Source organism: Neoarius graeffei, chromosome 2, assembly GCF_027579695.1.
Source record: "Neoarius graeffei isolate fNeoGra1 chromosome 2, fNeoGra1.pri, whole genome shotgun sequence".
In the NCBI taxonomy this organism is placed as follows: Eukaryota; Metazoa; Chordata; class Actinopteri; order Siluriformes; family Ariidae; genus Neoarius; species Neoarius graeffei.
This window is the reverse complement of record NC_083570.1, coordinates 72,607,631-72,635,630: the sequence shown is the minus strand read 5'-3', so window position 1 is coordinate 72,635,630 and position 28,000 is coordinate 72,607,631. Positions and strand designations below refer to the sequence as shown.

General features: G+C 43.0%; 1 protein-coding gene across 1 annotated transcript in view; it reads right to left on the bottom strand.

The window, feature by feature from the left end:
- ccdc33 (coiled-coil domain containing 33) overlaps positions 1 to 28,000 on the bottom strand; it is a 109,518-nt gene that overhangs the window by 71,611 nt on the left and 9,907 nt on the right. The window contains exons 2-3 of the mRNA XM_060903385.1: positions 938 to 1,027; positions 637 to 737 (exon numbers count right to left, since the gene is read on the bottom strand). Coding sequence (XP_060759368.1) covers positions 637 to 737; positions 938 to 1,027 — 191 coding nt within the window. The remainder of the gene's footprint in view (positions 1 to 636; positions 738 to 937; positions 1,028 to 28,000) is intronic.

The following is a 28,000-nucleotide window of genomic DNA, read 5'->3' as shown; positions in this document are numbered from 1 at the left end:
GGCAAGCTGGAGCCTATCCCAGCTGACTACGGGTGAAAGGCGGGGTACACCCTGGACAAGTCGCCAGGTCATCATAGGGCTGACACATAGACACAGACAACCATTCACACTCACATTCACACCTACGGTCAATTTAGAATCACCAGTTAACCTAACCTGCATGTCTTTGGACTGTGGGGGAAACCGGAGCACCTGGAGGAAACCCACGCGGACACGGGGAGAACATGCAAACTCCGCACAGAAAGGCCCTCGCCGGCCATGGGGATCGAACCCGGACCCTCTTGCTGTGAGGCAACAGCGCTAACCACTACACCACCGTGCCGCCCGCCTTGTTATTTATCACTGAATATGAATAACTACTTGGTGAGATTTTTCACTATTACATTAAATGGTGACTCCAATGACCAGTGCATTAGAACAGAGCACATGTTGTCAGCAGAGCCAGATCATGTGAGATCTCCTACTTTTTTAAACAGGTTTTGCTTTTTTGCCTAGCCTAGATGGGACACCAGTTCATTCCAGGGCACCATGTACATACGTAATCACACACAGTCACACTTTGCAGCAAACTAATGTAGGCTGAAAAAGTATAATACTATACTAAATAGTTTGTCAATGCATCAGTATTATCATTACGTTTGAGACACACAATATAGTCTGCACGCTGCAGTTTGGGATGCATCCTTTAATTCTCCTTCAGTGTCCATTGACTTGCCTTTAACGTTGATCAGATTTATCTGCACACAGAAAAAGGTGCACAGCACAAAACACATTATATAAATGTTCCAGCATTTTTCTACCAGGAAGGTTTCTAATCACCAAACATTATGAATCTTGCACATAACTGCTTTGAGATTCATTTAGAATCTTCACAATGAGCCCAATTTGACTTGTGTACCAGGTCTAGCACTTGCAAGGATGTTACAGTTACTCACACAATAGCAAGTGGCAGTGGAACTCCTCCGTTTGTCAGCAGGGGAAGACTGGTGGCACCATGCAGACTGACACTGATGATCTCATGCCCTAGCTGGGACACATGAGTGAGACAGGGTGAGGACAAAAAAGGTACTTTCTTTCCTCCAGGAGACACTGTCCCTGGCCCAAATAAAAATAATATAATTGTACCACGGTGCTGCTAAATTATCAGATCTGACGGCTCAGAAATTCTGACATGACTCTGACAGTAGTGTGGGCTGTAATATTAATATTAATATGTTAGTCCTAATATGTTTTCATTTCTATAGTAACACAGGAATTGTATAATCTAAGGCTAATCATATACCAGGCTATTTAAGATGTCCAGTGATTAATATGGTGATTGTTTCTGTAAGATGTTTATTTAACATTTATGGAAGGAATCTTGAGTGGCAAGGCGGCACGGTGGTGTAGTGGTTAGCGCTGTCGCCTCACAGCAAGAAGGTCTGGGTTCGAGCCCCGTGGCCGGCGAGGGCCTTTCTGTGTGGAGTTTGCATGTTCTCCCCGTGTCCGCATGGGTTTCCTCCAGGTGCTCCGGTTTCCCCCACAGTCCAAAGACATGCAGGTTAGGTTAACTGGTGACTCTAAATTGACCGTAGGTGTGAATGTGAGTGTGAATGGTTGTCTGTGTCCATGTGTCAGCCCTGTGATGACCTGGTGATTTGTCCAGGGTGTACCCCGCCTTTCGCCCGTAGTCAGCTGGGATAGACTCCAGCTTGCCTGCAACCCTGTAGAACAGGATAAAGCGGATAGAGATAATGAGATGAGATGAGATCTTGAGTGGCAATACTTTGTGACAGTTTGTAAGTTTCATACAAGTTCTACAACATTAAATGTAACTATAAATGGATAAAAAGTATGTTGTATTGTTCGTTAATTAAAAAAAAAACTGCAATCATTAACAATTTTATGCAATTCGCTGTCCTGTTTTGAAAAATAATCAACTTTGGGGTGCTAACATGCATCATACCGTTTAGCATATTTTCCTAAACAGCACACCCCTTGTGTTTTACAGATAGCATTATCATCTTTGAAGTAGGGAAAGTTTTCCGAGTAGCAAGAATTTGTAGTGAGATGGAACCCAATCTGACCTCATACAAGGATAGGCTAATTAACTGCATGAAATTATGTGTAATTACAAAGCGTGACACTACACTATACACTAAATCTGTACTCAGCTTTTGGAATGCCCTAAAAACATGAGCACTGGTTGACATGAGGGGAAAACTGTGCTTATCTCAATATTTAAAAAAAAAAGTTTTAAATGCATTAGGTATATTAAATCACACATACCAAAACATGGCGGCACGGTGGTGTAGTGGTTAGCGCTGTCGCCTCACAGCAAGAAGGTCCGGGTTCAAGCCCCGTGGCCGGCGAGGGCCTTTCTGTGCGGAGTTTGCATGTTCTCCCCGTGTCTGCGTGGGTTTCCTCCGGGTGCTCCGGTTTCCCCCACAGTCCAAAGACATGCAGGTTAGGTTAACTGGTGACTCTAAATTGACCGTAGGTGTGAATGGTTGTCTGTGTCTATGTGTCAGCCCTGTGATGACCTGGCGACTTGTCCAGGGTGTACCCCGCCTTTCGCCCGTAGTCAGCTGGGATAGGCTCCAGCTTGCCTGCGACCCTGTAGAAGGATAAAGCGGCTAGAGATAATGAGATGAGATGAGATGAGATGAGATGAGACATACCAAAACACATAATAGTGAACATGTTGATTCTCTGTCATAACCTTGGTTAAAATGGAAACCAACACATGAATTCACTGTGGTTCCTAAGCAACAGGTAATCACACGATAGATATGCAGTTGTAGCAGAAATGGCTTTTCACAGTAGCAGTTGGGAGCTTCTGGAAGTCAATCTTACGCAACACTACCTCAGTAGCAACCTTGAGACACGCTTTACCATTCAAATCACAGGGGTGAGTGCTGTTTCTATTCAACTGAAATGAAAGGCATGAAAAATAATCACCAGAAAACAATGAGGCTGCATCTATCTATGACTCAAGGTCCTTTCACATGTGTAGACTAATAAGCATTCTCCCACAGATTCTTGGCTTTCTTGAAAAGCTGTCATTTGTTTAAATAAAGGATTTTCACAGAGCTTCAGTTTGTTATCGTCTTATAAAATAAGCCTCTTATTCCCAACAGGGAGAACAGAAAACAGACTGATGAAGTTTTCAATGGCATAAAGAATTATTTTGATGTTATCCAACATGTGCTTGAAAAAATGTAGACAAATGAGTTTAAGACAAATATACTGTTTTATATTTTCCTTATGGCTGGACTCACTCAAGTCTGAGTAGTATTAGTGTCACAGGAGAAATAGTCAGGGAGCATATGTAACCTCATCTCATCTCATTATCTCTAGCCGCTTTATCCTTCTACAGGGTCGCAGGCAAGCTGGAGCCTATCCCAGCTGACTACGGGCGAAAGGCGGGGTACACCCTGGACAAGTCGCCAGGTCATCACAGGGCTGACACATAGACACAGACAACCATTCACACTCACATTCACACCTACAGTCAATTTAGAGTCACCAGTTAACCTAACCTGCATGTCTTTGGACTGTGGAGGAAACCGGAGCACCCGGAGGAAACCCACGCAGACACGGGGAGAACATGCAAACTCCACACAGAAAGGCCCTCGCCGGCCACGGGGCTCGAACCCAGGACCTTCTTGCTGTGAGGCGACAGCGCTAACCACTACACCACCGTGCCGCCCCATATGTAACCTACTTTGCAAAATTTGCCAAGTCTGGTTTCTCAGTATTAACCCTTTATTTGCATTCCAAACAAATTATTTTTACTTGTTGTAATGTCAGCAATCACCATTTTCACCAAAAAAGGAAATGCTAAATATCGCATGTAAAAACGTAAAAAACAACAACAACATATATCTGTATCACTCAAGTCCATTATAACAGCTGTATTTTTTTTTTAATTACCTGTTTAGGGGCGGCACGGTGATGTAGTGGTTAGCACTGTCGCCTCACAGCAAGAAGGTCCAGGTTCGAGCCCCGTGGCCAGCAAGGGCCTTTCTGTGCAGAGTTTGCATGTTCTCCCCGTGTCCGCGTGGGTTTCCTCCGGGTGCTCCGGTTTCCCCCACAGTCCAAAGACATGCAGGTTAGGTTAACTGGTGACTCTAAATTGACCGTAGGTGTGAATGTGAGTGTGAATGGTTGTCTGTGTCTATGTGTCAGCCCTGTGATGACCTGGCGACTTGTCCAGGGTGTACCCCGCCTTTCGCCCGTAGTCAGCTGGGATAAGCTCCAGCTTGCCTGCGACCCTGTAGAAGGATAAAGCAGCTAGAGATAATGAGATGAGATGAGAATTACCTGCTTACTAACTTTATGTGAATAGAAATCATATATTTACATGATATTATCAAGTTAAGTTTAAAATGAGACATTTAAGTACATAGAGAACATAAAAAAGCCAGAAATATTTTACACTATTGCTACAGAACTTGAGAATATTTATAGCTTATTCACATTCCAGAACTCAGCTCACAATCTCTCATTTCAGAAATTTCTGTGATACATTTATTACGAAGCTGCTAGCAGTTTCTGGGGTTTTTTTTAATGTCCAAACTACATCAAGAAGTGACACTTTGCCTAAGGATTCAAACACAAAACACGAAGATAAAAGCAGTTATTGGTAACACATATTATGACCAGAATAGCCACTGGACTATTTTCAAAAGTAAACGATGTCACTTTCACAACTAGACAATGTCAGTTTCCTCTGTATCTGCTGGACTGTCTGTTGTTCTGTATGGAGAGTTCATGGACAGATAAGCATCAGCCATCAGACATTTCAGTAACTCTATAACTAACAGGTTCACTATTTATCTACAATTTGTAAGAAAGAGTTATATTCTTAATTATGGCAGACGTCTGAGACAAGCATGCAAACATGCAGATAGGCAAAGATAGACACACAAAGAAGTGACGAACTTGCTGAAATATTTTTGCAACAAATCTCACAGAGTTATGGGACCCCAACTAAAAATCAGTCACCTTGTTAAACACTTTTTTTTTCATCAATCTTGAAATAAACATACTTTTAGATAAAGAATCTATAGAGTAACAAACTCCTAAAAGCAAAAAGTTATGTCAGTTGAATAGACTGAGCAGCACACCACCTCTGAGGTTCGAACTGATCCCAATCAGTAGTTTAGGTCCTTTTAGGGTTAAATGGGTATCTAATGTATGAATAGAGGCGTAGCTAGGATTTTTCAAAGGGGGGGGGGGGGTGTCACACACTGACTGGCAGCCTCAGTACATTATGTAACAAAAAATAATTACCATTGCTAGTTTTAGGTAGCTTAGAAACTGGCTCTTCCATTATTGCTGTTTCTTCCACGTTTTCTTGATGATGTGTTCTAGAAACGGCACTAAAACTTAGCTTCGAAGCCACAAAATGCAACTTTGATGGAAAAAAATATATAATAAATTGCTTACCTCTCTTCACGTCGAAAGAAGGAGGAAAGTTTCACTTGTTTTGGCATGATTAATTATTAACACAAGAGGAAATACTTGTAATTCGCAACTAAAAAGACTGCAGCTACACTGGCAGCTTGACCATGGTTTCTAGTGCGATCGTGTTGCGCTTGCGCAGGACTCTGTCAGTCCTGTGCACCTTGGCTTGTACACCTGAAGGTGTGCCCCAGGCTGCACGCGCACCTAACGAGCTCTGGCACGTGCGCCGTTAACAGAGAATACCTGTCTTTAATCAATGAACTATGTTTGGGCTATTTAAGGACTGTGCCCATGCAAGGACGATGTGAAGTATTACACCGCGTCTAGTGTGCCTTACAGAGCCTTGTTCCCTGTTCTTGTTGACCTCCTGGTTTTTTGACTCCTGTTTCTCGTCCCTTGATCTTGTATAATTTTGCCTCTGATATCCTGTCCACGCCTCGATTGACCTCCTGCCTGTTTCCTCGATTACGACTTTGCCTGCTGTTTCTGACTGTTTGCCTGTTGTGTGCGTTTCACGCACTTTATGCTCATATCGCACTGTGTATTATTTAACATATCTGCACTTACATCCGCCTCTCCCGCACACACTCTGACAAACTGGGTTTTCGCACCCAAACCACAGGAAGTCAAGGTTATAGAAACACTAATGAGGCTCAGGTCACAATCTAGTTTAAAAAAAAAAAGTTAGAAAAATTACAGTGGGTGCTTTTCTAATATTCTTATGTGGCTATTGAAAAAATGTATAGTCCGACAAGGGGGGGGTCACCCCCCGCTACGCCCCTGATGAACCATGCTTTTGATTTGAGTAAAAAGGTTGTGTGCCACAAATAACACCTTTTACAGATATAATAATTGCATATTAATGATGTAATACTTTTTTACCAATTTCCTATATGTGGTTTCAGGGCTCTTTTTATGTGCAAAGTTCCCCTGCATAATTAACTATGAAACAGCAGGCTACAAACATTACAACAAGTCCAGATTTATGAATTTATATCTGAACTTGTATATTATTACCAAAAACAAGACTTGGCAAATTTTGCAAAGGAGCCTCCAAATATAAACAAATACTGCCTGACTAGAATGGAACCAGGGCACTGAGCATGCATTAATGGTGAAAGTGGGGCTTGCTACAGTCACTGGGGAGGCCAGTTTGGCTCTGATTGTGTTAGGCAGACCTCTCTGTGTGGTGTAATGAGAAATTCATACAGAACCAGTGACTCTGAGCATGCTTTAATGGTGCCAGTGAGGCTTGCTACAGCTTTAGGAAGCCTTTGTGGTTTTGGTAGTGTTTGACTTGTTGGCAAGGCTGAAGGACTAATGGGTTAATCTGTAGAAAATAAGCTATTTGGACACAAGCCAGGGCCTGATCACCCCAGACCCAAAACAGCTGATGGCCAAGGAAACATAAATGATGTGTCCAAGTGCATTGCAAGATGTACAGTTGTGGTCAGAAGTTTACATACAGTGACATGAATGTCATCTTGGATATGAATGTCATGGAAATATTTGGGCTTTCAGTAATTTCTTTGAACTGTTCTTTTTCTGTGGCAGATTGTACAGCATACATCTTTAATTAAAAAAAACTAGAATTTGGTGCACAAGTTTTAATTTTCTTTGGGTTTTCTGAAATCAACACAGGGTCAAAATTATACATACAGGGTCAAAAATATACATACAGCACAGCTAATATTTGGGTAAAATGTCTCTTCACAAGATTCACCTTGACTAAACATTTTTGTTTACCATGAACAAGCTTCTAGAAGAATTCTGGTTGGATATGTCATGACTCTTCATGGTAGAATTGATAGAGTTAAATTAAATTTGGTTTTTTTTCTTGCCATGGACTCGACTTATAAACACGGTCCATATATTTTCAATAGGGTTGATGTCAGGACTTGCTTTAAGCTTAATGTTAGCCTGCTTTATCCTCCACAACCAGCTCTAATGTGTGTTTGGGTTCATTGTCCTGTTGTAACTCCCAAGTCCCAAGTCATGTTTAAGTTTCTGATGGTTTACACTGAAGAATTCTGAGGTAGTCCTCCTTCATTATTCCATCCACTTTGTGCAATGAACCAATTCCACTGACAGCAAAACAGCCCCAGAGCATGATGATCCCGCCACCACCACCAGTTGGTACAGTGCCCCTCTGTACATGGTGGTCACTGTGGCCAAATAATTCAATTTTTGTCTCATCTGACCATACAGCTATCCTCCAGAAGGCTTTTTCTTTGTCCATGTGGTCAGCTTCAAACTTTAGTTAAGCTTGAAGGTGTCAATTTTGGAGCAGGGGGTTATTTCTTGGATAGCAGCCTCTTAGTCCATGGTGATCTGAACTGTAGACAGTGATCCCTCAGCTTCCAGTTCATGGCAGGGCTGTGACATGGTGGTTCCCAGGTTGTTCCTGACCATCCAAACCAATTTCCTTTCAGCTGAGGGTGACGGTTTGGGTTTTCTTGAAGCAAAGTGGCTTGACAAAGTGACTACACCTCACAATAACTTGGATACAGTTGTTTGAACTGATCTTAGAATTTGCAGTTGTTTAGAAATGGCTCCAAGAGACATTCCAGAGTTGTGTACATCTGCAATCCTCTTTCTCAGATCTACACTGAGCTCCTTGGACTTTCCCATTTTACTGTGTGTTGGTCAGTCCAATGAGTGCTGTAAACAGGGCCGTTGACAGCTTTGGCTGGGCCCGGGACAAAATAATCTGAGTGGGCCCCCCCCCAAATAATCTGAGTGCCCCCCCCCCCCCCCCCACACACACACACATATGCGCACACGCACATCGCCACACAGCAACCACCCACACCCAACCCCTCTTTTCACAGTCTCCATTCACTCCAACCCTTAAATAACAGGTATTCCAAGCCCATTATAACAGTCAACCATTTTATTTCAACATTTCAACATATTTACAGTTTGAACATTTCCTTAGTCTGCAACTATTCAGGTGCGAAATGCAATGCGCCGGACTTTTGCTGTGGCAAAGTCGTCAATAAGGTCATTGAAGTCCAGCTTCTTTGCAAGTTCGCGCTCTATAGAGAGCATAGCCAGCCCATTGAGCCTCTCCTGTGACATGTTTGAGCGCAGGTAGTTGATAAACCAAAATGATTGTTTACGGGATGGAACTGGGCCTCAATGAAAACGGAGTTATGGCTTTCCCAAAATCTAAACATAGAAGCATCACCACTAGTGATGTGTACAGTGAGTTTTTCAGTGTATTTTTTTGTCTTGTTTTTCATAAACGTCCTTTCCGTACTCGATTTAGAATGTTACAAAAAAAATTGACACCCTCCCAACCACGTAACATTAGCCTATCTGACCTGGGGGCTGACACGTTTATTACGGATAAACCAAAAGGATTACAACGTTCCCTGGATATAGAACTGGACCGAGAAGATTTCAAAATCTTAACGTGTAAGCAACAACAATAAAACAGAGGTTGTTTTATTCATTTAGGGCTTATTAGGCTACTTTCATTAATTGTGCTTTTCATACAGGCCTATCATTTTTCACTTGAGCAAGGGAATTGTTTGAAGAGTATCCAGTCTAAGTGAAAGTTTAATGTTTTGCAACAGACTAACCTCAAAACACCCCATTTATAGCCCATTCGTTACATTAAACTCTATCTAGCTGGCAATTTCACATGCCGTCGTATCTACACAGGATGATTTCCAACAAAATAAGGTTTAATTAACAAGAGGCAGCGTTCCACGGGCTTTCAGCTAACCGGAGTCCAGCTCAGCGCAGCTCAGCAAGTGTGCCTAAAACATTTGGATATGATTGCGGGCCAATGTGCTATTCTTTGCTTCATTGAGATATATGCGACACAGTGTTATTAAACCGATATGTTTATGAAATAATTCAATGCCCTGTGCATTTCAGTGTTCACTCAGTGTACCCTGCTATCCCCTACTTTATAATTATGAATGGCGCGTTGCGCGTGCTGGGGTTACATTACGGGGCTGGAAAAAAGTTATCTGTGTCTTACCTGGCTCAGCTGCCCCACTGCCTTCACCACCTGCTGCATCATCTGAATCTTTTCTAAAATATCTATGCAGTGAGCCCCTGAGGCTCTTGGCTTCTGCATCTCTTTTTCTCTTTTCTTTTCTTTTCTTTGCTCCTGACTTGTGCATGTTGGCAAACGGGCTCGCACGCTTATTGTCGAAGCGTTATGATGGAATAGTGCCGTGTTATTTGGCGCCTTAATCAAAGACCAAACCATTTCTGCATTAGGGGTGGTAGGTGGGTTCTTGAATCTATTTTCGAAGACAATAAAGGCAAAAGAACCAGAAATCATTCATTGAATGCAAATATAGCACATTTTTCTCCCCCAAATCAACACATTTTGAAATGAAACAGAATGATTAATGGCATCTTCATGAGGGACCAGTTCTGGGCCCCCCCTCATGCCTGGGCCCGGGACAAAATACCCGGTTGTCCCCCCCTGTCAACGACCCTGGCTGTAAACAAACCCTTTTTCTGAAGGCACAGAGAATCTACCAGCTGTAGTCAATCATGATCACTAACAGGAAGTTAAGAGACCTTGGCCTTGGCAAGATAAGAGACATTTTGGAAGTTTCAGCACCTCTGAATTAATAATCTAAGTGAGTGTATGTAAATTTTTGGCTCTGTATGTATAATTTTGACCCTGTGTTGATTTCAGAAAACCCAAAGAAAGTTAAAACTTGTGCACCAAATTCTAGTGTTTTTTTTAATTAAAGATGTATGCTGTACATTCTGCCACAGAAAAAGAACAGTTCAAAGAAATTACTGCAAGCCCAAATATTGCCATGACATTCATATCCAAGATGACATTCGTGTCACTGTATGTAAACTTCTGACCACAACTGTACTTTAAAACCAGTGAATTCATATTTTTCATAAATCACCATCAAACTTAAGCCCTCTCTATCTGAAAATAGGACACACCTTCTAAACCATGTTGCCATTGCACCTCAGATGTTTTTGTACTGAATCTCTGTATTTGTTATTAGCAGCTATCTCTCTGATATCTAATATCTGTATCAAATCAAAATGGAAAAATGACTTCATTTTAACTTATTTCATGAGTGGCTTTTAAGAAATAGTATGAAATGGACCCTTATCCCATGGTCCAATATGGGCCGAGAAATATTCTTGCAAACAAATATCCTGAAGTCTGGTTACATGCACTAAAAAGCCATCTAATATATTATATACATACATTTGTCCTGTATGTATATACTATACTCACCAGCCATTTTCATAGTGATGCGTGTACCCCTGTCTGTTCATGCAATTATCATGTGGCAGCACAATCTATGAAATCATGCAGATACAGGTCGAGTTCACATCAAATATTAGAAACAAATATGGCAGAAATAAAAGGAGAAAAGTTTGATCTCAGTTACTTTGACTGAGGTGGTTGTTGGTGCCAGACCGGCTGTTTTAAGTATTTTAGAAACTGCTGATTTCCTGGGATTTTTATGCAAAACAGAGAGTTTACAGAGAATGGTGAGAGGGGAAAAAACATCCAGTGAAATCTGTAAAGAATCTGTGGGGCAGAAACAGCTTGGTGATAAGAGACATCAGAGGCTATGGATGGTTACAATAACTCAAATAATAATTCTTTACAACAGTACTCTTCAGAAAAGCATCTCAGAATGCAGAACATGTCGAAGCTTGGCATGGATTAGCTACAACAGCAAACAACCACTCCTGTTAGCCAATAGTTCAAGTTCAAGTTTTGTTGGACAAGTAATTACAGTGAAATTCTTATGTACCTTAGGTCGTTGCAGGTGTAAAAGTATATCGATAAGATAAATTAAAAACTATAGAAATAAAGGGGAAGGGGGGAAAACAACTATATTAATGAGTGGAAGCATGGCAAAGATGTGATGATTGTGCGGTTACGAGTCCTTAAAGTCCAAAGTGCAGTAGTGCATAGTAGTGTACCTTGTTATCATTGTGAACAGTTCAACAGTCTGATGGCCTGAGGGAAGAAGCTCCTCCTCATTCTCTCAGTGTTGGCCTTCAGCTGTCGGTACCATCTCCCTGAAGGCAGCAGGGAGAACAGTCTATTATTAGGGTGGCTGGGGTCGCTGGCGATCTTCCTGGCTCTGTCCCTGCAGCAGTTGGAATAAATGTCCTGTAGGTTAGGGAGGGTGGTCCAATAGGCATCTGAGGCTACAGCAGTGGTCACAGGTTCACTGACACTGGACAGCTGAAGATTGGGGTGGATGGAATCGGCTGATGTTTAATGAATCTCAAATATCTTATAAATCTCAATTTCTGAATTTGGCATCAACAGCACGAATCCTAGACCCAACCTGTCTTGTGTCATCAGTTCAAGCTGGTGGTAGTGGTGGCTTAATGATGTGGGATGGGAATATTTTCTTAACACACATTTGGCCCCTTAATACCAGATGGGCATCGCTGGCCACAGCCTATGATGTTGCTGAGCTGACCATGTGTAATCCCTATATGTCCAGAATTTACCCATCTTATAATGGGTATTTCTAGCATGATAATGCACATGTCGTAAGGGGATGGGGTCTTACCCAGTATTAGTATAGTGTTCCTAATAAAGTTGCCAGTGAGTGTAATACAAAAGTCATGTCCATATTTCCCAGATAAAACTGCCTTCCACATGCTCAATCTCTTGAGACTCCAGGCTTCTCAATAATTCAGTGTTGGTGGAAGAAATGTTATAAGCTGATACAGACATGCAGACAGCAGAGAGTGGGGCAGGAGGTGGAGGAAGGGCATCTGTCTGTGTGTGTGTGTGTGGGGGGGGATTGGAAATGAAGGATGGGCTGACTAAAGGGAGAGCAAAAAATGAGCCAGAGAAGAGATATGGATAGTGCATAACAGAAGACTAAGTAAGATGACCAGACGAAAGACATAAAGCATAAAGCATGGGAAATATCAGTGTAAACACAACACTAACTTCCAATCATTCTAGCTTTGCAGTAGTGAAAAGCAATAGTGGAATATTAATTGAGCTTTGATGTAAAATGTATAAAATGTATGATAAAAACACGATAAAATGATTTATTTGATAAGAGTTCTTAAATGAAAAAAACATTTCTTCCCAAATAAATATCAATTGCTCTCAGAAACAAGAAGACAGAGTTATCTATATCCCCTGCCCTATATCAACTGCAGTATATACCAAGTTTCAAGATATTATTTGTCACATTTTTCAAGTTCTGCTGCAGGAAACCAACCCTACCTCTTTACACTGACCTCAGCAGCCCATGGCATAAGCCCACCAGACCTTTGTTCCAGGTGAGCTCATCTCATCTCATTTCATTATCTCTAGCCGCTTTATCCTTCTACAGGGTCGCAGGCAAGCTGGAGCCTATCCCAGCTGACTACGGGCGAAAGGCGAGGTACACCCTGGACAAGTCGCCAGGTCATCACAGGGCTGACACATAGACACAGACAACCATTCACACTCACATTCACACCTACGGTCAATTTAGAGTCACCAGTTAACCTAACCTGCATGTCTTTGGACTGTGGGGGAAACCGGAGCACCCGGAGGAAACCCACGCGGACACAGGGAGAACATGCAAACTCCACACAGAAAGGCCCTCGCCGGCCCCAGGGCTCGAACCCAGGACCTTCTTGCTGTGAGGCGACAGCGCTAACCACTACACCACCGTTGTTCCAGGTGAGCTAAAAATAAAAATGTCTCACATTTCTTAGTATCAAAAGGCACATGTACATTACTTAATCAACACATGTATCAACTTTCAAGACCATACCACTCATAGTTTGGTGGTACGGTGGTGTAGTGGTTAGCACTGTCGCCTTACAGGAAGAAGGTTCTGGGTTCGAGCCCAGTGGCCGATGGGGGCCTTTCTGTGTGGAGTTTGCATGCTCTCCCCGTGTCTGCGTGGGTTTCCTCTGGCTGCTCCGGTTTCCCCCAAGACATGCGGTTAGGTTAACATGGGGTGGCCTTGGGCTGAAGTGCCCTTGAGCAAGGTAACCCCCAACTGCTCCCTGGATGCTGTAGTATGGCTGCCCACTGCTCTGGGTGTGTGTGCGTGTGTTCACTGCTTCAGATGGGTTAAATGCAGAGGATCAATTTCACTGTGTGCTTGAGTGTGCATGTGACAAATAAAGGCTTCTTCTTCTAGTTTTCAAGTTCTGCTCTGGAAACAAAACCTACCCCAAGACCTGAGAGACTAAGTCTGAAATTGTTTCCATGGAAACATGAAAAATTAAAATTTCTCACATTTCTTCGTATGAAAAGGTACATCTACATCACCTTGTTAACATGTATACCAAGTTTCAAATCCATATCATGAATAGTTTTGGATATATGCTCCAGAAATGGCTCTTAGAAACTAAGTCAAAATCTATTTTTTAATGTAAAAATTTGAAAAATACTTTTCAAAAATTGTAAATATCAACAGGCACCAGTTCACACGTTGCTTGATATGTCTACAAAACTTCATGAAGATATCTTCAGTAGTTTTAAAGATATGGCCTGGAAACGAAAATGTGATTGGACGGACAGAGCCTGTTTCTATATCCCCCACCAAACTTCATTTGGGCAGGGGATAATAAATTAAAGCTCCTGCTCAGTCAATCAATAGCGTGAATCTTTTAATGTCATTCAGCTAATTCTTATTCCAACTGCAGTTTCTGATAGGCCAAGTAAAAAGATCATGATTATTAGGATTTATGCCAAATCACTGATGCGACATTCAGATGCTGCAGCAATGCGCACTAGACAATCTTAAATTACCTTAATTGCATAAATTTTATGCCTTTATTACTCTCTGAAAATAGTCAAATGACTAATCGTAAGCCATCTGATCATTTTTTTCCTAATAAAATGACTGCTGATTGCGTACATAATTAATTGTTTTTTAACTGGATAATGCATCTGCAATACTGTAACAAATTGCCCACAACTTAGAGTAATTACAGTCCCAGTCAAAAGTTTGGATACACTTACTCATTACTATGAATGCACAAGCGTATCCAAACGTTTGACTAGTACTGTATGCTAGTATTTAAAGTTCAGTTTAAAGAAAGGATATGAAAGGAACAGATGAAAAAAAACCCGAAAAAAAAGACATGTCTGTGTGATGGAGGTTTTGTCTCACTATCAGATACAATAGCTAACCATATCGCTTTAGTGTTTCCCATGCATAGCTATGCTCACTTGTCACTTTATTAGGTACACCATCCACCTGCTGTTTTATGCAGCTATCTAATCAGCCAATCCCTTGACAGCGGCACAATGCATGAAATCATGCAGATACAAATCAAGAGTTTCAGTTAATGTTCATGTCAAACATCAGAATGGGAAAAACTGTGATCTCTGTGACTTTCACTGTGACATGGGTGTTGGTGCCAGATGGACTAGTTTGAGTATTTCAGAAACTGCTGATCTCCTGGGGTTTTCACACACAACAGTCTCTAGAGTTTACACAGAATCATACATGTCAACCTTTGGTCAATCAAACCTGTATAACCAACCTCCAAAATCCGTATTTCCCTTGTAAAATCCGTATAAGATGCAAATTAAAATAATTTACCTAAAATTTGAATGATAATTAACAATGATATATCCCAGTTACTTTTTATTCAATATTAATAACAATAAACATTCAGAATGAATACAAAGCTCCAATGTTTGACAAGAACACAAAGTGTTATCAGTGTAGTTACGAAGGAAATACTTCGTTGTTTGGAGACAGGTTTCACCGAGCGGCTATTATGCACGAGACTTCATATTAGCCACAAAGTCAGGAAAATCTGTTTGTAAAATTACGTTATAATGACCAAATACAATGAAAAGTATTTTTCCAGTCTCACCTGTCAAAGGTAATCCCATGTGATCTTGTTTGGACGGTAAACCTGTTGGTACAGTTAAACGCAGCACATGAATGAGGCATCTTTACTCTCGGCTACTGTCTAGACGCTATACCAGAGACGGTTGAAGAATCTCCACTTTGCCACATCCAATATGGCGGTGAGGATGACGTATGATTCTACGCAGAAGGTGGCATCTATGTTTATATGTCTATGACTTCCCGGTTGGTGGGATTCTCGCAATGCGGTGTGCGCATGATCAAAAGTGGAACGAAGTCTCGCTACCACAAGATAATGCGCAATTTCATAAGACTCTTTACTGGCTGTCTGTGGTGTACAGTATGTTTGTAAATGTTATGCGCTCTTTTATCATCGTGGGAATTGATTATCTCGTCTCGTCTCGTCTTCTTCCGCTTATCCGAGACCGGGTCGCGGAGGCAGCAGTCTAAGCATGGAAGCCCAAACTTCCCTTTCCCCAGACACCTCGGCCAGCTCCTCGGGAAGAACACCGAGGCGTTCCCAGGCCAGCCGAGAGACATAGTCCCTCCAGCGTGTCCTGGGTCTTCCCTGGGGCCTCCTCCCGGGGGGACATGCCTGGAACACCTCCCCAGGGAGGTGTCCAGGAGGCATCCGAAAAAGATGCCCGAGCCACCTCAGCTGATTCCTCTCGATGTGGAGGAGCAGCGGCTCTACTCCGAGCTCCTCCTGAGTGACTGTGCTTCTCACCCTATCTCTAAGGGAGCGCCCAGCCACCCTGCGAAGGAAACTCATTTCGGCCACTTGTATCCGCGATCTTGTTCTTTCTGTCATTACCCAAAGCTCATGACCATAGGTGAGAGTCGGAAAGTAGATCGACCGGTAAATTGAGAGCTTCGCCTTTTGGCTCAGCTCCTTCTTCACCACGACGGACCGGTAAAGCGACCGCATCACTGCGGAGGCTGCACCGATCCGCCTGTCGATCTCACGCTCCATCCTTCCCTCACTCGTGAACAAGATCCCGAGATACTTAAACTCCTCCACTTGAGGCAGAACTTCTCCACCAACCTGGAGAGGGCAAGCCACCCTTTTCCGGTCGAGAACCATGGCCTCGGACTTGGAGGTGCTGATTCTCATCCCAGCCGCTTCACACTCGACTGCAAACTGCCCCAGTGCATGCTGAAGGTCCTGGTTTGAAGAAGCCAACAGGACAACATCATCCGCAAAAAGCAGAGATGAAATCCTGTGGTTCCCAAACAGGATTCCTTCTGGCCCCTGGCTGCGCCTAGAAATTCTGTCCATAAAAATTATGAACAGAACCGGTGACAAAGGGCAGCCCTGCCGGAGTCCAACATGCACTGGGAACAGGTCTGACTTACTGCCGGCAATGCGAACCAGACTCCTGCTCCGTTCGTACAGGGACCGGACAGCCCTTAGCAAAGAGCCCCGAACCCCATACTCCCGAAGCACCCCCCACAGAATACCACAGGGGACACGGTCGAATGCCTTCTCCAGATCCACAAAGCACATGTAGACTGGTTGGGCAAACTCCCATGAACCCTCGAGCACCCTATGAAGGGTATAGAGCTGGTCCAATGTTCCGCGACCAGGACGAAAACCGCATTGTTCCTCCTGGATCCGAGGTTCGACTATTGGTCGAATTCTCCTCTCCAGTACCCTGGAGTAAACCTTCCCTGGGAGGCTGAGAAGTGTGATTCCCCTATAATTGGAGCACACTCTCCGGTCCCCTTTCTTAAAAAGAGGGACCACCACCCCAGTCTGCCACTCCAGAGGCACTGTCCCCGACCGCCACGCAATGTTGCAGAGGCGTGTCAACCAAGACAGCCCCACAACATCCAGAGACTTGAGATACTCAGGGCGGATCTCATCCACCCCCGGTGCCTTGCCACCGAGGAGCTTGCAAACCACCTCAGTGACTTCGGCTTGGGTAATGGACGAGTCCACCTATGAGTCATCAGCCTCAGTCTCCTCAGTGGAAGACATGACGGTGGGATTGAGGAGATCCTCAAAGTATTCCTTCCACTGCCCGACAATGTCCCCAGTCAAGGTCAACGGCTCCCCACCCGCACTGTAAACAGTGTTGGCAGAGTACTGCTTCCCCCTCCTGAGGCGCCAGACGGTTTGCCAGAATTTCTTCGAGGCTGACCGATAGTCCTTCTCCATGGCCTCCCCGAACTCCTCCCAGTTCCGAGTTTTTGCCTCCGCAACTGCCCGAGCTGCAGCACGCCTGGCCTGCCGATACCCGTCGGCTGCCTCAGGAGTCCCGGAGGTCAACATGGCCCAATAGGACTCCTTCTTCAGCTTGACAGCATCCCTTACTTCCGGTGTCCACCACCGGGTTCGGGGATTGCTGCCACGACAGGCACCGGAGACCTTGCGGCCACAGCTCCGAACAGCTGCGTCCACAATGGAGGTAGAGAACATTGTCCACTCAGACTCAATGTCCCCCGCCTCCCTCGGAAGCTGGGAAAAGCTCTCCCGGAGGTGGGAGTTAAAGACCTCCCCAACAGAGTGCTCGGCCAGACGTTCCCAGCAGACCCTCACCATACATTTGGGCCTGCCAGGTCTGTCCAGCTTCCTCCTCCACCAGCGGATCCAACTCACCACCAGGTGGTGATCAGTTGACAGCTCAGCCCCTCTCTTCACCCGAGTGTCCAAGACATAGGGCCGGAGATCAGATGAAACGACTACAAAGTCGATCATCGACCTCCGAACTAAGGTGTCCTGGTGCCACGTGCACTTATGGACACCCCTATGCTCGAACATGGTGTTTGTTATGGACAAACCGTGACTAGCACAGAAGTCCAATAACAAAACACCACTCAGGTTCAGATCGGGGAGGCCGTTCCTCCCAACCACGCCCCTCCAGGTGTCACTGTCGTCGCCCACGTGAGCATTGAAGTCCCCCAGTAGCACAATGGAGTCCCCAGTCTGAGCACCCCTCAGTACCTCTCCCAGGGACTCCAAGAAGGCCGGATACTCTATACTGCTATTTGGCCCATAGGCACAAACAACAGCAAGAGCCCTCTCCCCAATCCGAAGGCACAGAGAGGCAACCCTCTCGTTCACTGGGGTAAACTCCAACACATGGCGGCTGAGCTGGGGAGCTATAAGCAAGCCCACACCAGCCCGCCGCCGCTCACCACGGGCGACTCCAGAGAAGTGGAAAGTCCAGCCCCTCTCGAGGAGCTGGGTTCCAGAGCCCAAGCTGTGCGTGGAAGTGAGCCCGACTATCTCTAGCCGGTACCTCTCAACCTCCCGCACAAGCTCAGGCTCTTTCCCCCCCAGTGAAGTGACATTCCATGTCCCAACAGCCAGCCGCTGTGTCCGGGGATCAGGTCGTCGAGGCCCCTGCCTTCGACTGCCACCCAATCCACACTGCACCAAACCCCTACTGCTACCTCTGTGGGTGGTGAACCCACAGGAGGTCGGGCCCACGTCACCTCTTTGGGCTGAGCCCGGCCGGGCCCCATGGGCAAAGGCCCGGCCACCAAGCACTTGCATACGAGCCCCAACCCCGGGCCTGGCTCCAGGGTGGGGCCCCAGCTGCATCATACCGGGCGACGTCACGGTCCTTGCTTTTTTCTCCATAGGGGTTTTTGGTGAACTGCTCTTGGTCTGGCCTGTCACCTAGGACCTGTCTGCCTTGGGAAACCCTGACAGGGGCATAATGCCCCCGACAACATAGCTCCTAGGATCATTCAAGCACACAAACCCCTCCACCACAATAAGGTGGCAGTTCTAGGAGGAATTGATTATAGCTCTAAATAAATATTGAAGTTTTTTTAAAGAATCCATATAACTTTATTTATACGCCCGTATACTAAGTTTATTGAATCAAATCCGTATAAAATACGGATATTCCGTATAGGTTGACATGTATGCAGAATGGTGCAAAAAAAAAAAAACATTGAGTGAGCGACAGTTCTGTGGGTGGAAACAAACATCTTGTTGATAAGAGAGGTCAGAGGAAAATGGCCAGATTGGTTTGAGCTGCCAGGAAGGATATAGTAACTCATATAATCACTCTTTACAACCATGGTAAGCAGAAAAGCATCTCGACATGCCACAGCAGAATACCACATTGGGTTCCACTCCTGCCAGCTAAGAACAGGAATCTTGGAATCAAGAATAAGTTCCGATTAAAGTGTCCAGTGTGTGTATATTGGTGAGCGCATTTTAGAAAAACACATTTTATTTAATAATCTGTTACAAGGAATTATCCTTGTTTCTAATTTTGTCTGTGAAATAAATGCAGCTCAGGGCCAGAGGAAGAGACAGACAAAGAGACAAAAAGCTAGACTGGGAAGAAGGGAAAGATTGATTGAGAATAAGAGAGAAAATGAGATAGCTATAGCTGGAAAAACATTCTCTTTTCCTATTAATGCTTAAACAACAATAACCATGTGAGTTTGGTTGCTAGCTAGTTGGTAGCAGGCAACTGGAAAGAAACTAACAAACTGTCATGCTTAGTAGTCAGTTTGAGCATTTTCTGTGCACTTTAAAGATTATGATCATGACCAACTAACACCAACAAAAAGGTCCCCTACAACATCAGGCAAGAGGTGGAGTACACCCTGAAAAGGTCTCCATTCTACCATGGGACTAACACAGAGAGACAGACAACACTTATATTCACACTCATAGGTAATTTAGAGTAGCCAGGTGGCCTAATCTGCATATCTTTGGACAGTGAGAGGAAACCAGTGCACCCGGAGGAAACCCACATATGCACAAGGAGGACATGCAAACTCCACACAGAAGGGCCCCAGTCAACCGGCAGGTTCTAACTCTGTGAGGTGACAGTGCTAATAAAGAGGAAATAATACTAAGCATATTCAAGTGGTATTGTCAGATACGAGGGTACTTCAAAAGGTTCTCAGCCTTACCCAGAAAACGTCACAAGAGAAAGATTGTTCTTGCATTATTTTTTTCCATAGTCTCCTTTAACTTCAATGCACTTGGTCCACCGATGTTCAAGCTTCGCTCTTGCTTTGCGGAAGAAGGTGACATCTTGAGCCTCCAGATTTTCCTCAATAGCATGGTTGACTTAATCATCGCTCTGAAAATGGCGGCCATGCAAGTGGGATTTCAGTTTAGGAAACAGAGAGAAGTCAGATGGTGCCAGGTTGGGTGAGTAAGGTGCATGGGACAACAGTTCAAAGCCACATTTGGCTGCTTGTGCCGCTGCCACCTGTGCTGTGTGGACGGGCACATTGTCCTGGAGCAACAGCATGCCAGCTCGAAGCTTTCCTCTCCTTTTTTCTTTGATTCCTTCTTTCATTTGCGTTTTTGTGGACAGTGATATAAGGCTTTATAGTGTACAGTTATACCCCAAAATGGGAGCTATGCCTCTTGTTTCCAGGTGTGGCTGAGAACTTTTTGAAGTACCCTCATATAATCATTCAAAGAAGCAGAACTGAGTGTGAACAGTATGAAGTGCTACCTTAATATGTAGCACACACTCGTTTTCCTCTCTTCATGCTAAACAGTTCTTTGATCATAACAAATCAGTCAGCAGGATCTGGAGTGATAAAACAAGCAATGCATCTCAGAGTGACTGAAGAAAGAGGGGGGAAAAATCTCAACCTAGACACACACTCAACAGATAAAAGTAGAACAAAACATGATAATGTTAAACACACTCTGCAGAGCTTTTGAAAACTCGTGCATACAGCCAAGGGCGGCAAAGTGTAAGAGACTAAATAAAAGAAAGGCAGGGTAAATCTCTGTGCCTCACGTCTCAGGAGGAAAAAATTCTCCCAGTAGGATTAAAAATCCTCCCCTTTATCAGCCACCGCTCAGGGCTTCTCCTTTGAAAACTAAAACTAACGATGCTCGTTTGTAAAAAAATCTCTATACTGAGTGTCAAATTTGAAATGTCACTGCATGGAGCTGAGCGCATTTCTCACGGGGAGACAAAGTGGCTTAGTGGAAATAAAGGGCTTTTTAAGGAAGGGAACATTTGTATGACCGGAATTAGATAAGATACACATTACACACAGCCATAATCAAAGATACGTGAGAAAAGTAGAATAACAATATTCATAGTCATTAATAGGCTCTCTGTGGCAAAGCACTGCTGACTCATTGGGCTATTTCTCAGTATAAAGACTGCAATTTAGATAAAAATCAATAAATCTCAATAAATTGACAATGCAGCACCTAAGCAGACAGTAGCAAACAGTATTCTGAGGCAATGGCACAGCGCAGAACATGCTATTTGTGTAAATAAGAGACTTGTGGAAAGGAATGACCTTTCACTGCTCCACAAATGAGTACTGCAGGGACAGTAACTACACACCTTGTCTCTGAGGAAATTGCATGTTTGTGACTCATCCCATGGCGAGCTCTGTGATTGGCTTAACAAGGTTATATCCTTCTCTCTAACAACAATCTACCTGGATGTCTTCATTAGATCAGTTTTACTTCTCAGCAAGATTGAGAGAATATACAGTTAAAAAAATAATATAGTACTAATAAAAAAATCATTGTGTGGTGGCATTTAGTGTGAGAACAAATAGCAGATCAGGCAGCATCTAACTCAAAAACAAAACGCAGGTGACCTTTTTTCCATTAGAACAGACCATTTCAAATGCTCAAAGGCAATCATCGGCCCACTCTCGTAATTAGTAGCAAAATGAGAGTGTTGATTTTCTCTCAGCTTGAGAGTCTGCTGAGAGATTAGCATTAAGTGTCATCCTCCCTACTCATCACACACACACACACACGTCTATCTTATTATCCTTGAGAGGACCTTCCACTGGCATTATTAATGCAGCTAATTAATGCTCAGCCTCCACCTCAATCTAACCCTAATTCCAGTAACCTAAAGAAAACTTTTTGGCTGTTTTTTTTTCTTTAATTAACCAAACCAAATGTCCCCACAATGTCAAATCATTCAGATATTTCTATACATAGGGGAACATTTGGTCCCCACTAAGATATAAAAACACCCCCTACACACACACACACACACACCTTAAGGTTATGCACATGCAAATTACAATCTGTTACCTTAATAATAGAGGGTCTGAGATATGTGACAAGAGCATCTCATAAAGGTGTGGTTTTCCCAGAATCCCTATGGAGAGAGGAGGAAGTGCAGAGCTTGGAAAAGTGCCCTGGAGTGTTGTGTTGAATGTGTTGTTAATAGAAGATAGCTTATAAGAGGTAGCCCTATTCAATACTCCACTATACTTTAAACTAGCCATATACAATTTATCATAAGTCTGATGTCATATCAAGACTTGAGAATATCTCGTGTGATTTCCACACTTTAACATTAGCAAGCACTCAGGGCGCCCTTAATATTATAATAATAATAATAATAATAATAATAATAATTTATATAGCGCCTTTCGGGCGGCACGGTAATGTAGTGGTTAGCGCTGTCGCCTCACAGCAAGAAGGTCCGGGTTCGAGCCCCGTGGCCGGCGAGGGCCTTTCTGTGCAGAGTTTGCATGTTCTCCCCGTGTCCACGTGGGTTTCTTCCAGGTGCTCCAGTTTCCCCCCACAGTCCAAAAACATGCAGGTTAGGTTAACTGGTGACTCTAAATTGACCGTAGGGGTGAGTGTGAATGGTTGTCTGTGTCTATGTGTCAGCCCTGTGATGACCTGGCGACTTGTCCAGGGTGTACCCCACCTTTCGCCCGTAGTCAGCTGGGATAGGCTCCAGCTTGCCTGCGACCCTGTAGAAGGATAAAGCGGCTAGAGATAATGAGATGAGATGAGATAGCACCTTTCACAAACCCAAGGACGCTTTACACAGGAGTTACCAAAACAAAAGGCCACACTAGAAAGAGTAGTGTGAGGTAAAGAGGAAAGTTTTCAAGTTAGCTTTGAAGGAAGAGAGAGTGGAACAGTCATGAAGTGATTGTGGTAATGAGTTCCAAAGTTTAGGAGCAGCAACACTGAATGATCTGCCACCCATAGATACCAGTTTAAAATGTGGAACAGTCAGAAGTCCACAGACAGAAAATCTGAGGGAGCGGGAGGGACAGTACAAATGAATTAGCTCACAGAGATAGGAAGGGGTGAAACCATGAAGAGCTTTATAGGTTAAAAGCAAGATTTTGTATTTAATCCGAGAGATAACTGGCAACCAATGCAGTTGCTGTAAAACAGGAGTAATGTGAGCAGTGCGCTTGGTGAGTGTGAGGACTCTAGCTGCTGAGTTTTGGATGTACTGCAGGCGATTGAGCAATGTGGCAGGGAGACCATAAAAGAGAGAATTGCAATAGTCAAGACTTGAAAAGATAAATGCATTGACCAACAATTTGGCATCAATAATATGAGTATCCAATGACTGCATAAATTCCCAGGTTATGCTGCACTGAGTCCAAAATCGCTCCCTACTCACTATATAGGGCACTATTTTGTAGTGCTGTCTGAAACCTTAGTGAGGATTATTACACCCTATATAGTGCACTCAAAGTATCCCACAATGCATCACAAAAAGTAGTGTACAACCGATGGTCACTAACCAAAGTAACGTATCCCACCATGCATTGTGGTCGCGCTGAAAGGAATCAAATTATAAGTCTGAAATTTGATTTAATAAAAGGCAGCGGCAAAGAAGAAAATATTCAGCCTTGATTTAAAAAAAACTGAAAGATGCAGGTACTTTTTATTGATTAATGTGGGAAATACGCTCAGTATAATATGTATTTATCACAAAAATACATGCATGTATTTATTATTTTGAAAACCCACCAGCCGACTGATCTGGCATGTTTTAATTGTGCAATTTTATCTGCAATTGACATTTTGTTTATATTTGTTATTTCAGTTATGATACCAGTTACAGTTTAATGTATAATTTTATCAATTATTATATTATTATCATTATTTGTTATTATTTACTATTGTTAACATAGTTATTCTCTAATTTGTTAAATCTGTATTAATTACTTGTTAATTTAAATGGGGGAAGACTTAGAACAAGCCATTGTGCTTTTTTCTTCCCCCAGCATGTTTTCTGTTTTTGTTCCATTTGTGTTTTCTTGTAAATTTCTTTTATCATGTGCAATTAAATAAAATAAAATGAAATTAAAAAAAATTAAAACAGTAATGATATAAATACCAGCGTGACGGACTAGTGTCCGAAAGCTTTTTTTTTTTTTTCATTTTACCAATGAGCTCACTATATACAGCAGTCCTCTATATAGTAATTCCCTATATAAGGAGTAAGGAGAGCGGCACGGTGGTGTAGTGGTTAGCACTGTCACCTCACAGCAAGAAAGTCCTGGGTTTGAGCCCAGTGGCCAGTGAAGGCCTTTCTGTGTGGAGTTTGCATGTTGTGTCCGCATGGGTTTCCTCTGGGTGCTCTGGTTTCCCCCACAGTCCAAAGCCATGCAGGTTAGGTTAACTGGTGGCTCTAAATTGACCGTAGGTGTGAGTGTGAATGGTTGTTTGTGTCAGCCCTGCGATAACCTGGTGACTTGTCCAGGGTGTACCCCGCCTCTTGCCCATAGTCAGCTGAGATAGCCCATGGTCAGTCAGGGTCCAGCTTGCCTGCGACCCTGTAGAACAGGATAAGCAGCTACAGATAATGGATGGATGGGAGTAGGGAGTAGTGAATGAGTGAGCGATTTCAGACACAGGGACTGTCATTCTACCTCCCAAGAATCCATGAAAACATGTGTTCAGCAGACTCCTCAAGGGAGCTCATATCCTGGAAGTTGGATGACTCAGAGATTAGTGTGTATCATTCAGAGTCAAGGAGAATGAGATCGCCATTTAATGTGAGGCGATTTATTACAGAGCCCATACAACAGTTGCCATAGATCCACTTCTACCCATATGGAAAAGAAATAGAAGAAACTTATGAAAAAAATATAACTTTCCATCACCTTCAGTTTATGTTTCATGTATTGTGCATCATATAAGGAATATGATTTACTCCTGAAAGTGGCCACTTTTGCATTACTGTCATATATTGTTCTGATAAATACGCAAATCATACAAGTTTCATTTTGTTCAAATTTACTAAGGATCTTATATCTGGTTTCACTGTTGTATGCTTTACATACAAGTTTCAGACAAAGGACATACAAATTTTATAAGATTTATCTACATCTTTTCCATATGGGTATTAACAACTGCACCCATACAAATCCTTATATTAGTCAAGTAGCAAAGTCTATTAAGATTGTAAAAAGGTGGCATGAATAATCAGCTCTTTGTTAAAAGCAAAAGAGGCAGGAGAAAAAGAGCCACATGCAAAATATATACTAACTTGGTGTTCATTAATCAGCACTTAAACATTTATCAGCCAAACTGCAAAATTTAGCATATGATTTACTATAAGCTTGGAGATCACAAAAATGTCTGTGTAGTATTAGTGCCTAGTTTGTTGAGGTATTTTTAAACAATGGTAAGCTTGCTTCTTGAATGGAACAACCAAATAGCACAACAGATCATGCGTTCGAATACCAACATGTAGTGGCCATCAATGTGATCATAATTGGCTGTGGTCTCTGCAAGAGGGATAGCATTACTCCCTTCCCTGTCAGTCAGAGCAACACTAATCAATAAGTGGCATCTCTGAGCTCAAGTATGTAGAAGAGTGCAGTTAGCACTTTCATATAATTGTGTTCAACTGCCATGTGATGTAACCTGTGTTCCAATTCAAAAAGATGCCATCTTCACATGTCTTGGAGGATGTACGTGCTAGTCTCCACTGTCCCTGGTTTGTAGATGTCTTGTGAGAGGGAAGAGCTAGCTAGTGGGTAGGAATTGATCAAATTGGTGAAAAGTGGGGTAAAATAATGCTCTGATAATCAAAAGAAAAAAAATCTTTTTACAAGCTACTTATACAGGGTGTTTCAAAAAAATTGATATAATTTCATAATCTAATAACTTTGCCAATTCTTGTTCAATTGACCTCAAATTTTAACAGCATGTGTGGAAACAGGTCAAAATTTATGCTTATTGGTTTTTTTTGGTTTTATCTTTTTAGGTATAGAAATGCCATTCACTGGAAAAGAAAAGGCATTTTGCGCATTAGAGTACGTTCAAACACAGTCAAACAAGACTGTGCAACATGCATTTATGAGAGAATTCTCTAAAAATGCACCAACTGCAATGCAGATTTGGACACGGCACAAAAAGTTCAAAGAGGAAGGCTGTCTGTGTGTCTGTGTTTCAGGCGGACTGAATATTGAAAATTTGTGAAATCGTTCATGGAATCCACATACCTTTGAATTTCTCATTCAAATTTTGAGGAATAAATCTTATATTGCTCAACATTAATCCTGTTCAGTTTCATTTGTCTAGACTATGTAGTTTCTGGGATATTTGCATCTAAAATAATATCACATTTTTTGAAACACCCTGTATTTCCAACAACCTTACCCCCTATTCTGGACGTGCTGCCAGGCATATTTTGCATGATCCCATGGTTTAGAAGAGAAAGAATAATACAAGGCAGTTGTCCACGTCAGCCATAATAGTTCAAAATTACTCAACTCACATAATGTTCCTGCTCGTTGAATCATCACACACTCTCCTTAGTAACAGCAGCCATTTACAATCTAATGTGACAGGCTTTTATGCTTCTCTCTCTCTCTCTCTCTCTCTCTCTCTCTCTCTCTCTCTCTGTATGTGTGTGAGAGAGAAAGAGAGAGAGAATGGAGCATCACATTGATCTCGGTATGGACCTGGCTTGTTGGGAGGCTCCTCTCACACAGTGGGGTGCTCTTGATAAAACATTAGACCCTGCCTGATCATTTGTACATAGTTGACTTCCACAAACATCACACTGACCATCAGTGTGCCTTCAAAGCATTGGCCTGGCCCACTTACACAGCCAGGAAATGCTCCATTTGTGAGGATGAAAGAAGAAGTGTCAGGTTCTCTAAAGGGGCTCTGAATGAATAACATTTCCTTTCCTTTGGTCCATTTGGAATAACTGATAGCATGAAGCTAAAAAAATACGACAGAGATAATAATTAACAGTTTCTCTTACCATTATAATTTCACCCAATTGTGCATCTTTAAACATCTTTATTCTTAGTTATTTAAACACTAATTCATGCACTGAAATGCTTGGCACATAAAATGCTAGGGAGATAAAAGGTGCTGTGTCCTTTATCACATAGATTACTGCAATAAATAACTCCAATACTTGTACGACATCTACTATGAGAAAACACAGTTTTATGACTTGGTGTGGAGATCTGATAAACATAAGGCATAGGAGTCTCTGTTCAGTTTAAAATAACTTGATCATATATTAGAAATAAGATCATTACACTCGGGCGGCACGGTGGTGTAGTGGTTAGCACTGTCGCCTCACAGCAAGAAGATCCTGGGCCTTTCTGTGTGGAGTTTGCATGTTCTCCCCATGTCCGTGTGGGTTTCCTCCGGGTGCTCCAGTTTCCCCCACAGTCCAAAGACATGCAGGTTAGGTTAATTGGTGGCTCTAAACTGACCATAGGTGTGAATGTGAGTGTGAATGGTTGTGTGTCTCTGTATGTCAGCCCTGCGATGACCTGCTGACTTGTCCAGGGTGTACCCCGCCTCTCACCCATAGTTAGCTGGGATAGGCTCCAGCCTGCCTGCGACCCTGTACAGCAGGGGTCTTCAATCATATCCACAAAGGGCCAGTGTGGCTGCAGGCTTTCATTCCAACCAACCAGGAGCTACACCTGATTTCACTTGTTTAATCATTTCACCCTCGTCTCCAGTCAACAATCAAGTGAGCCTCCAATTTGGCTGTAATGAA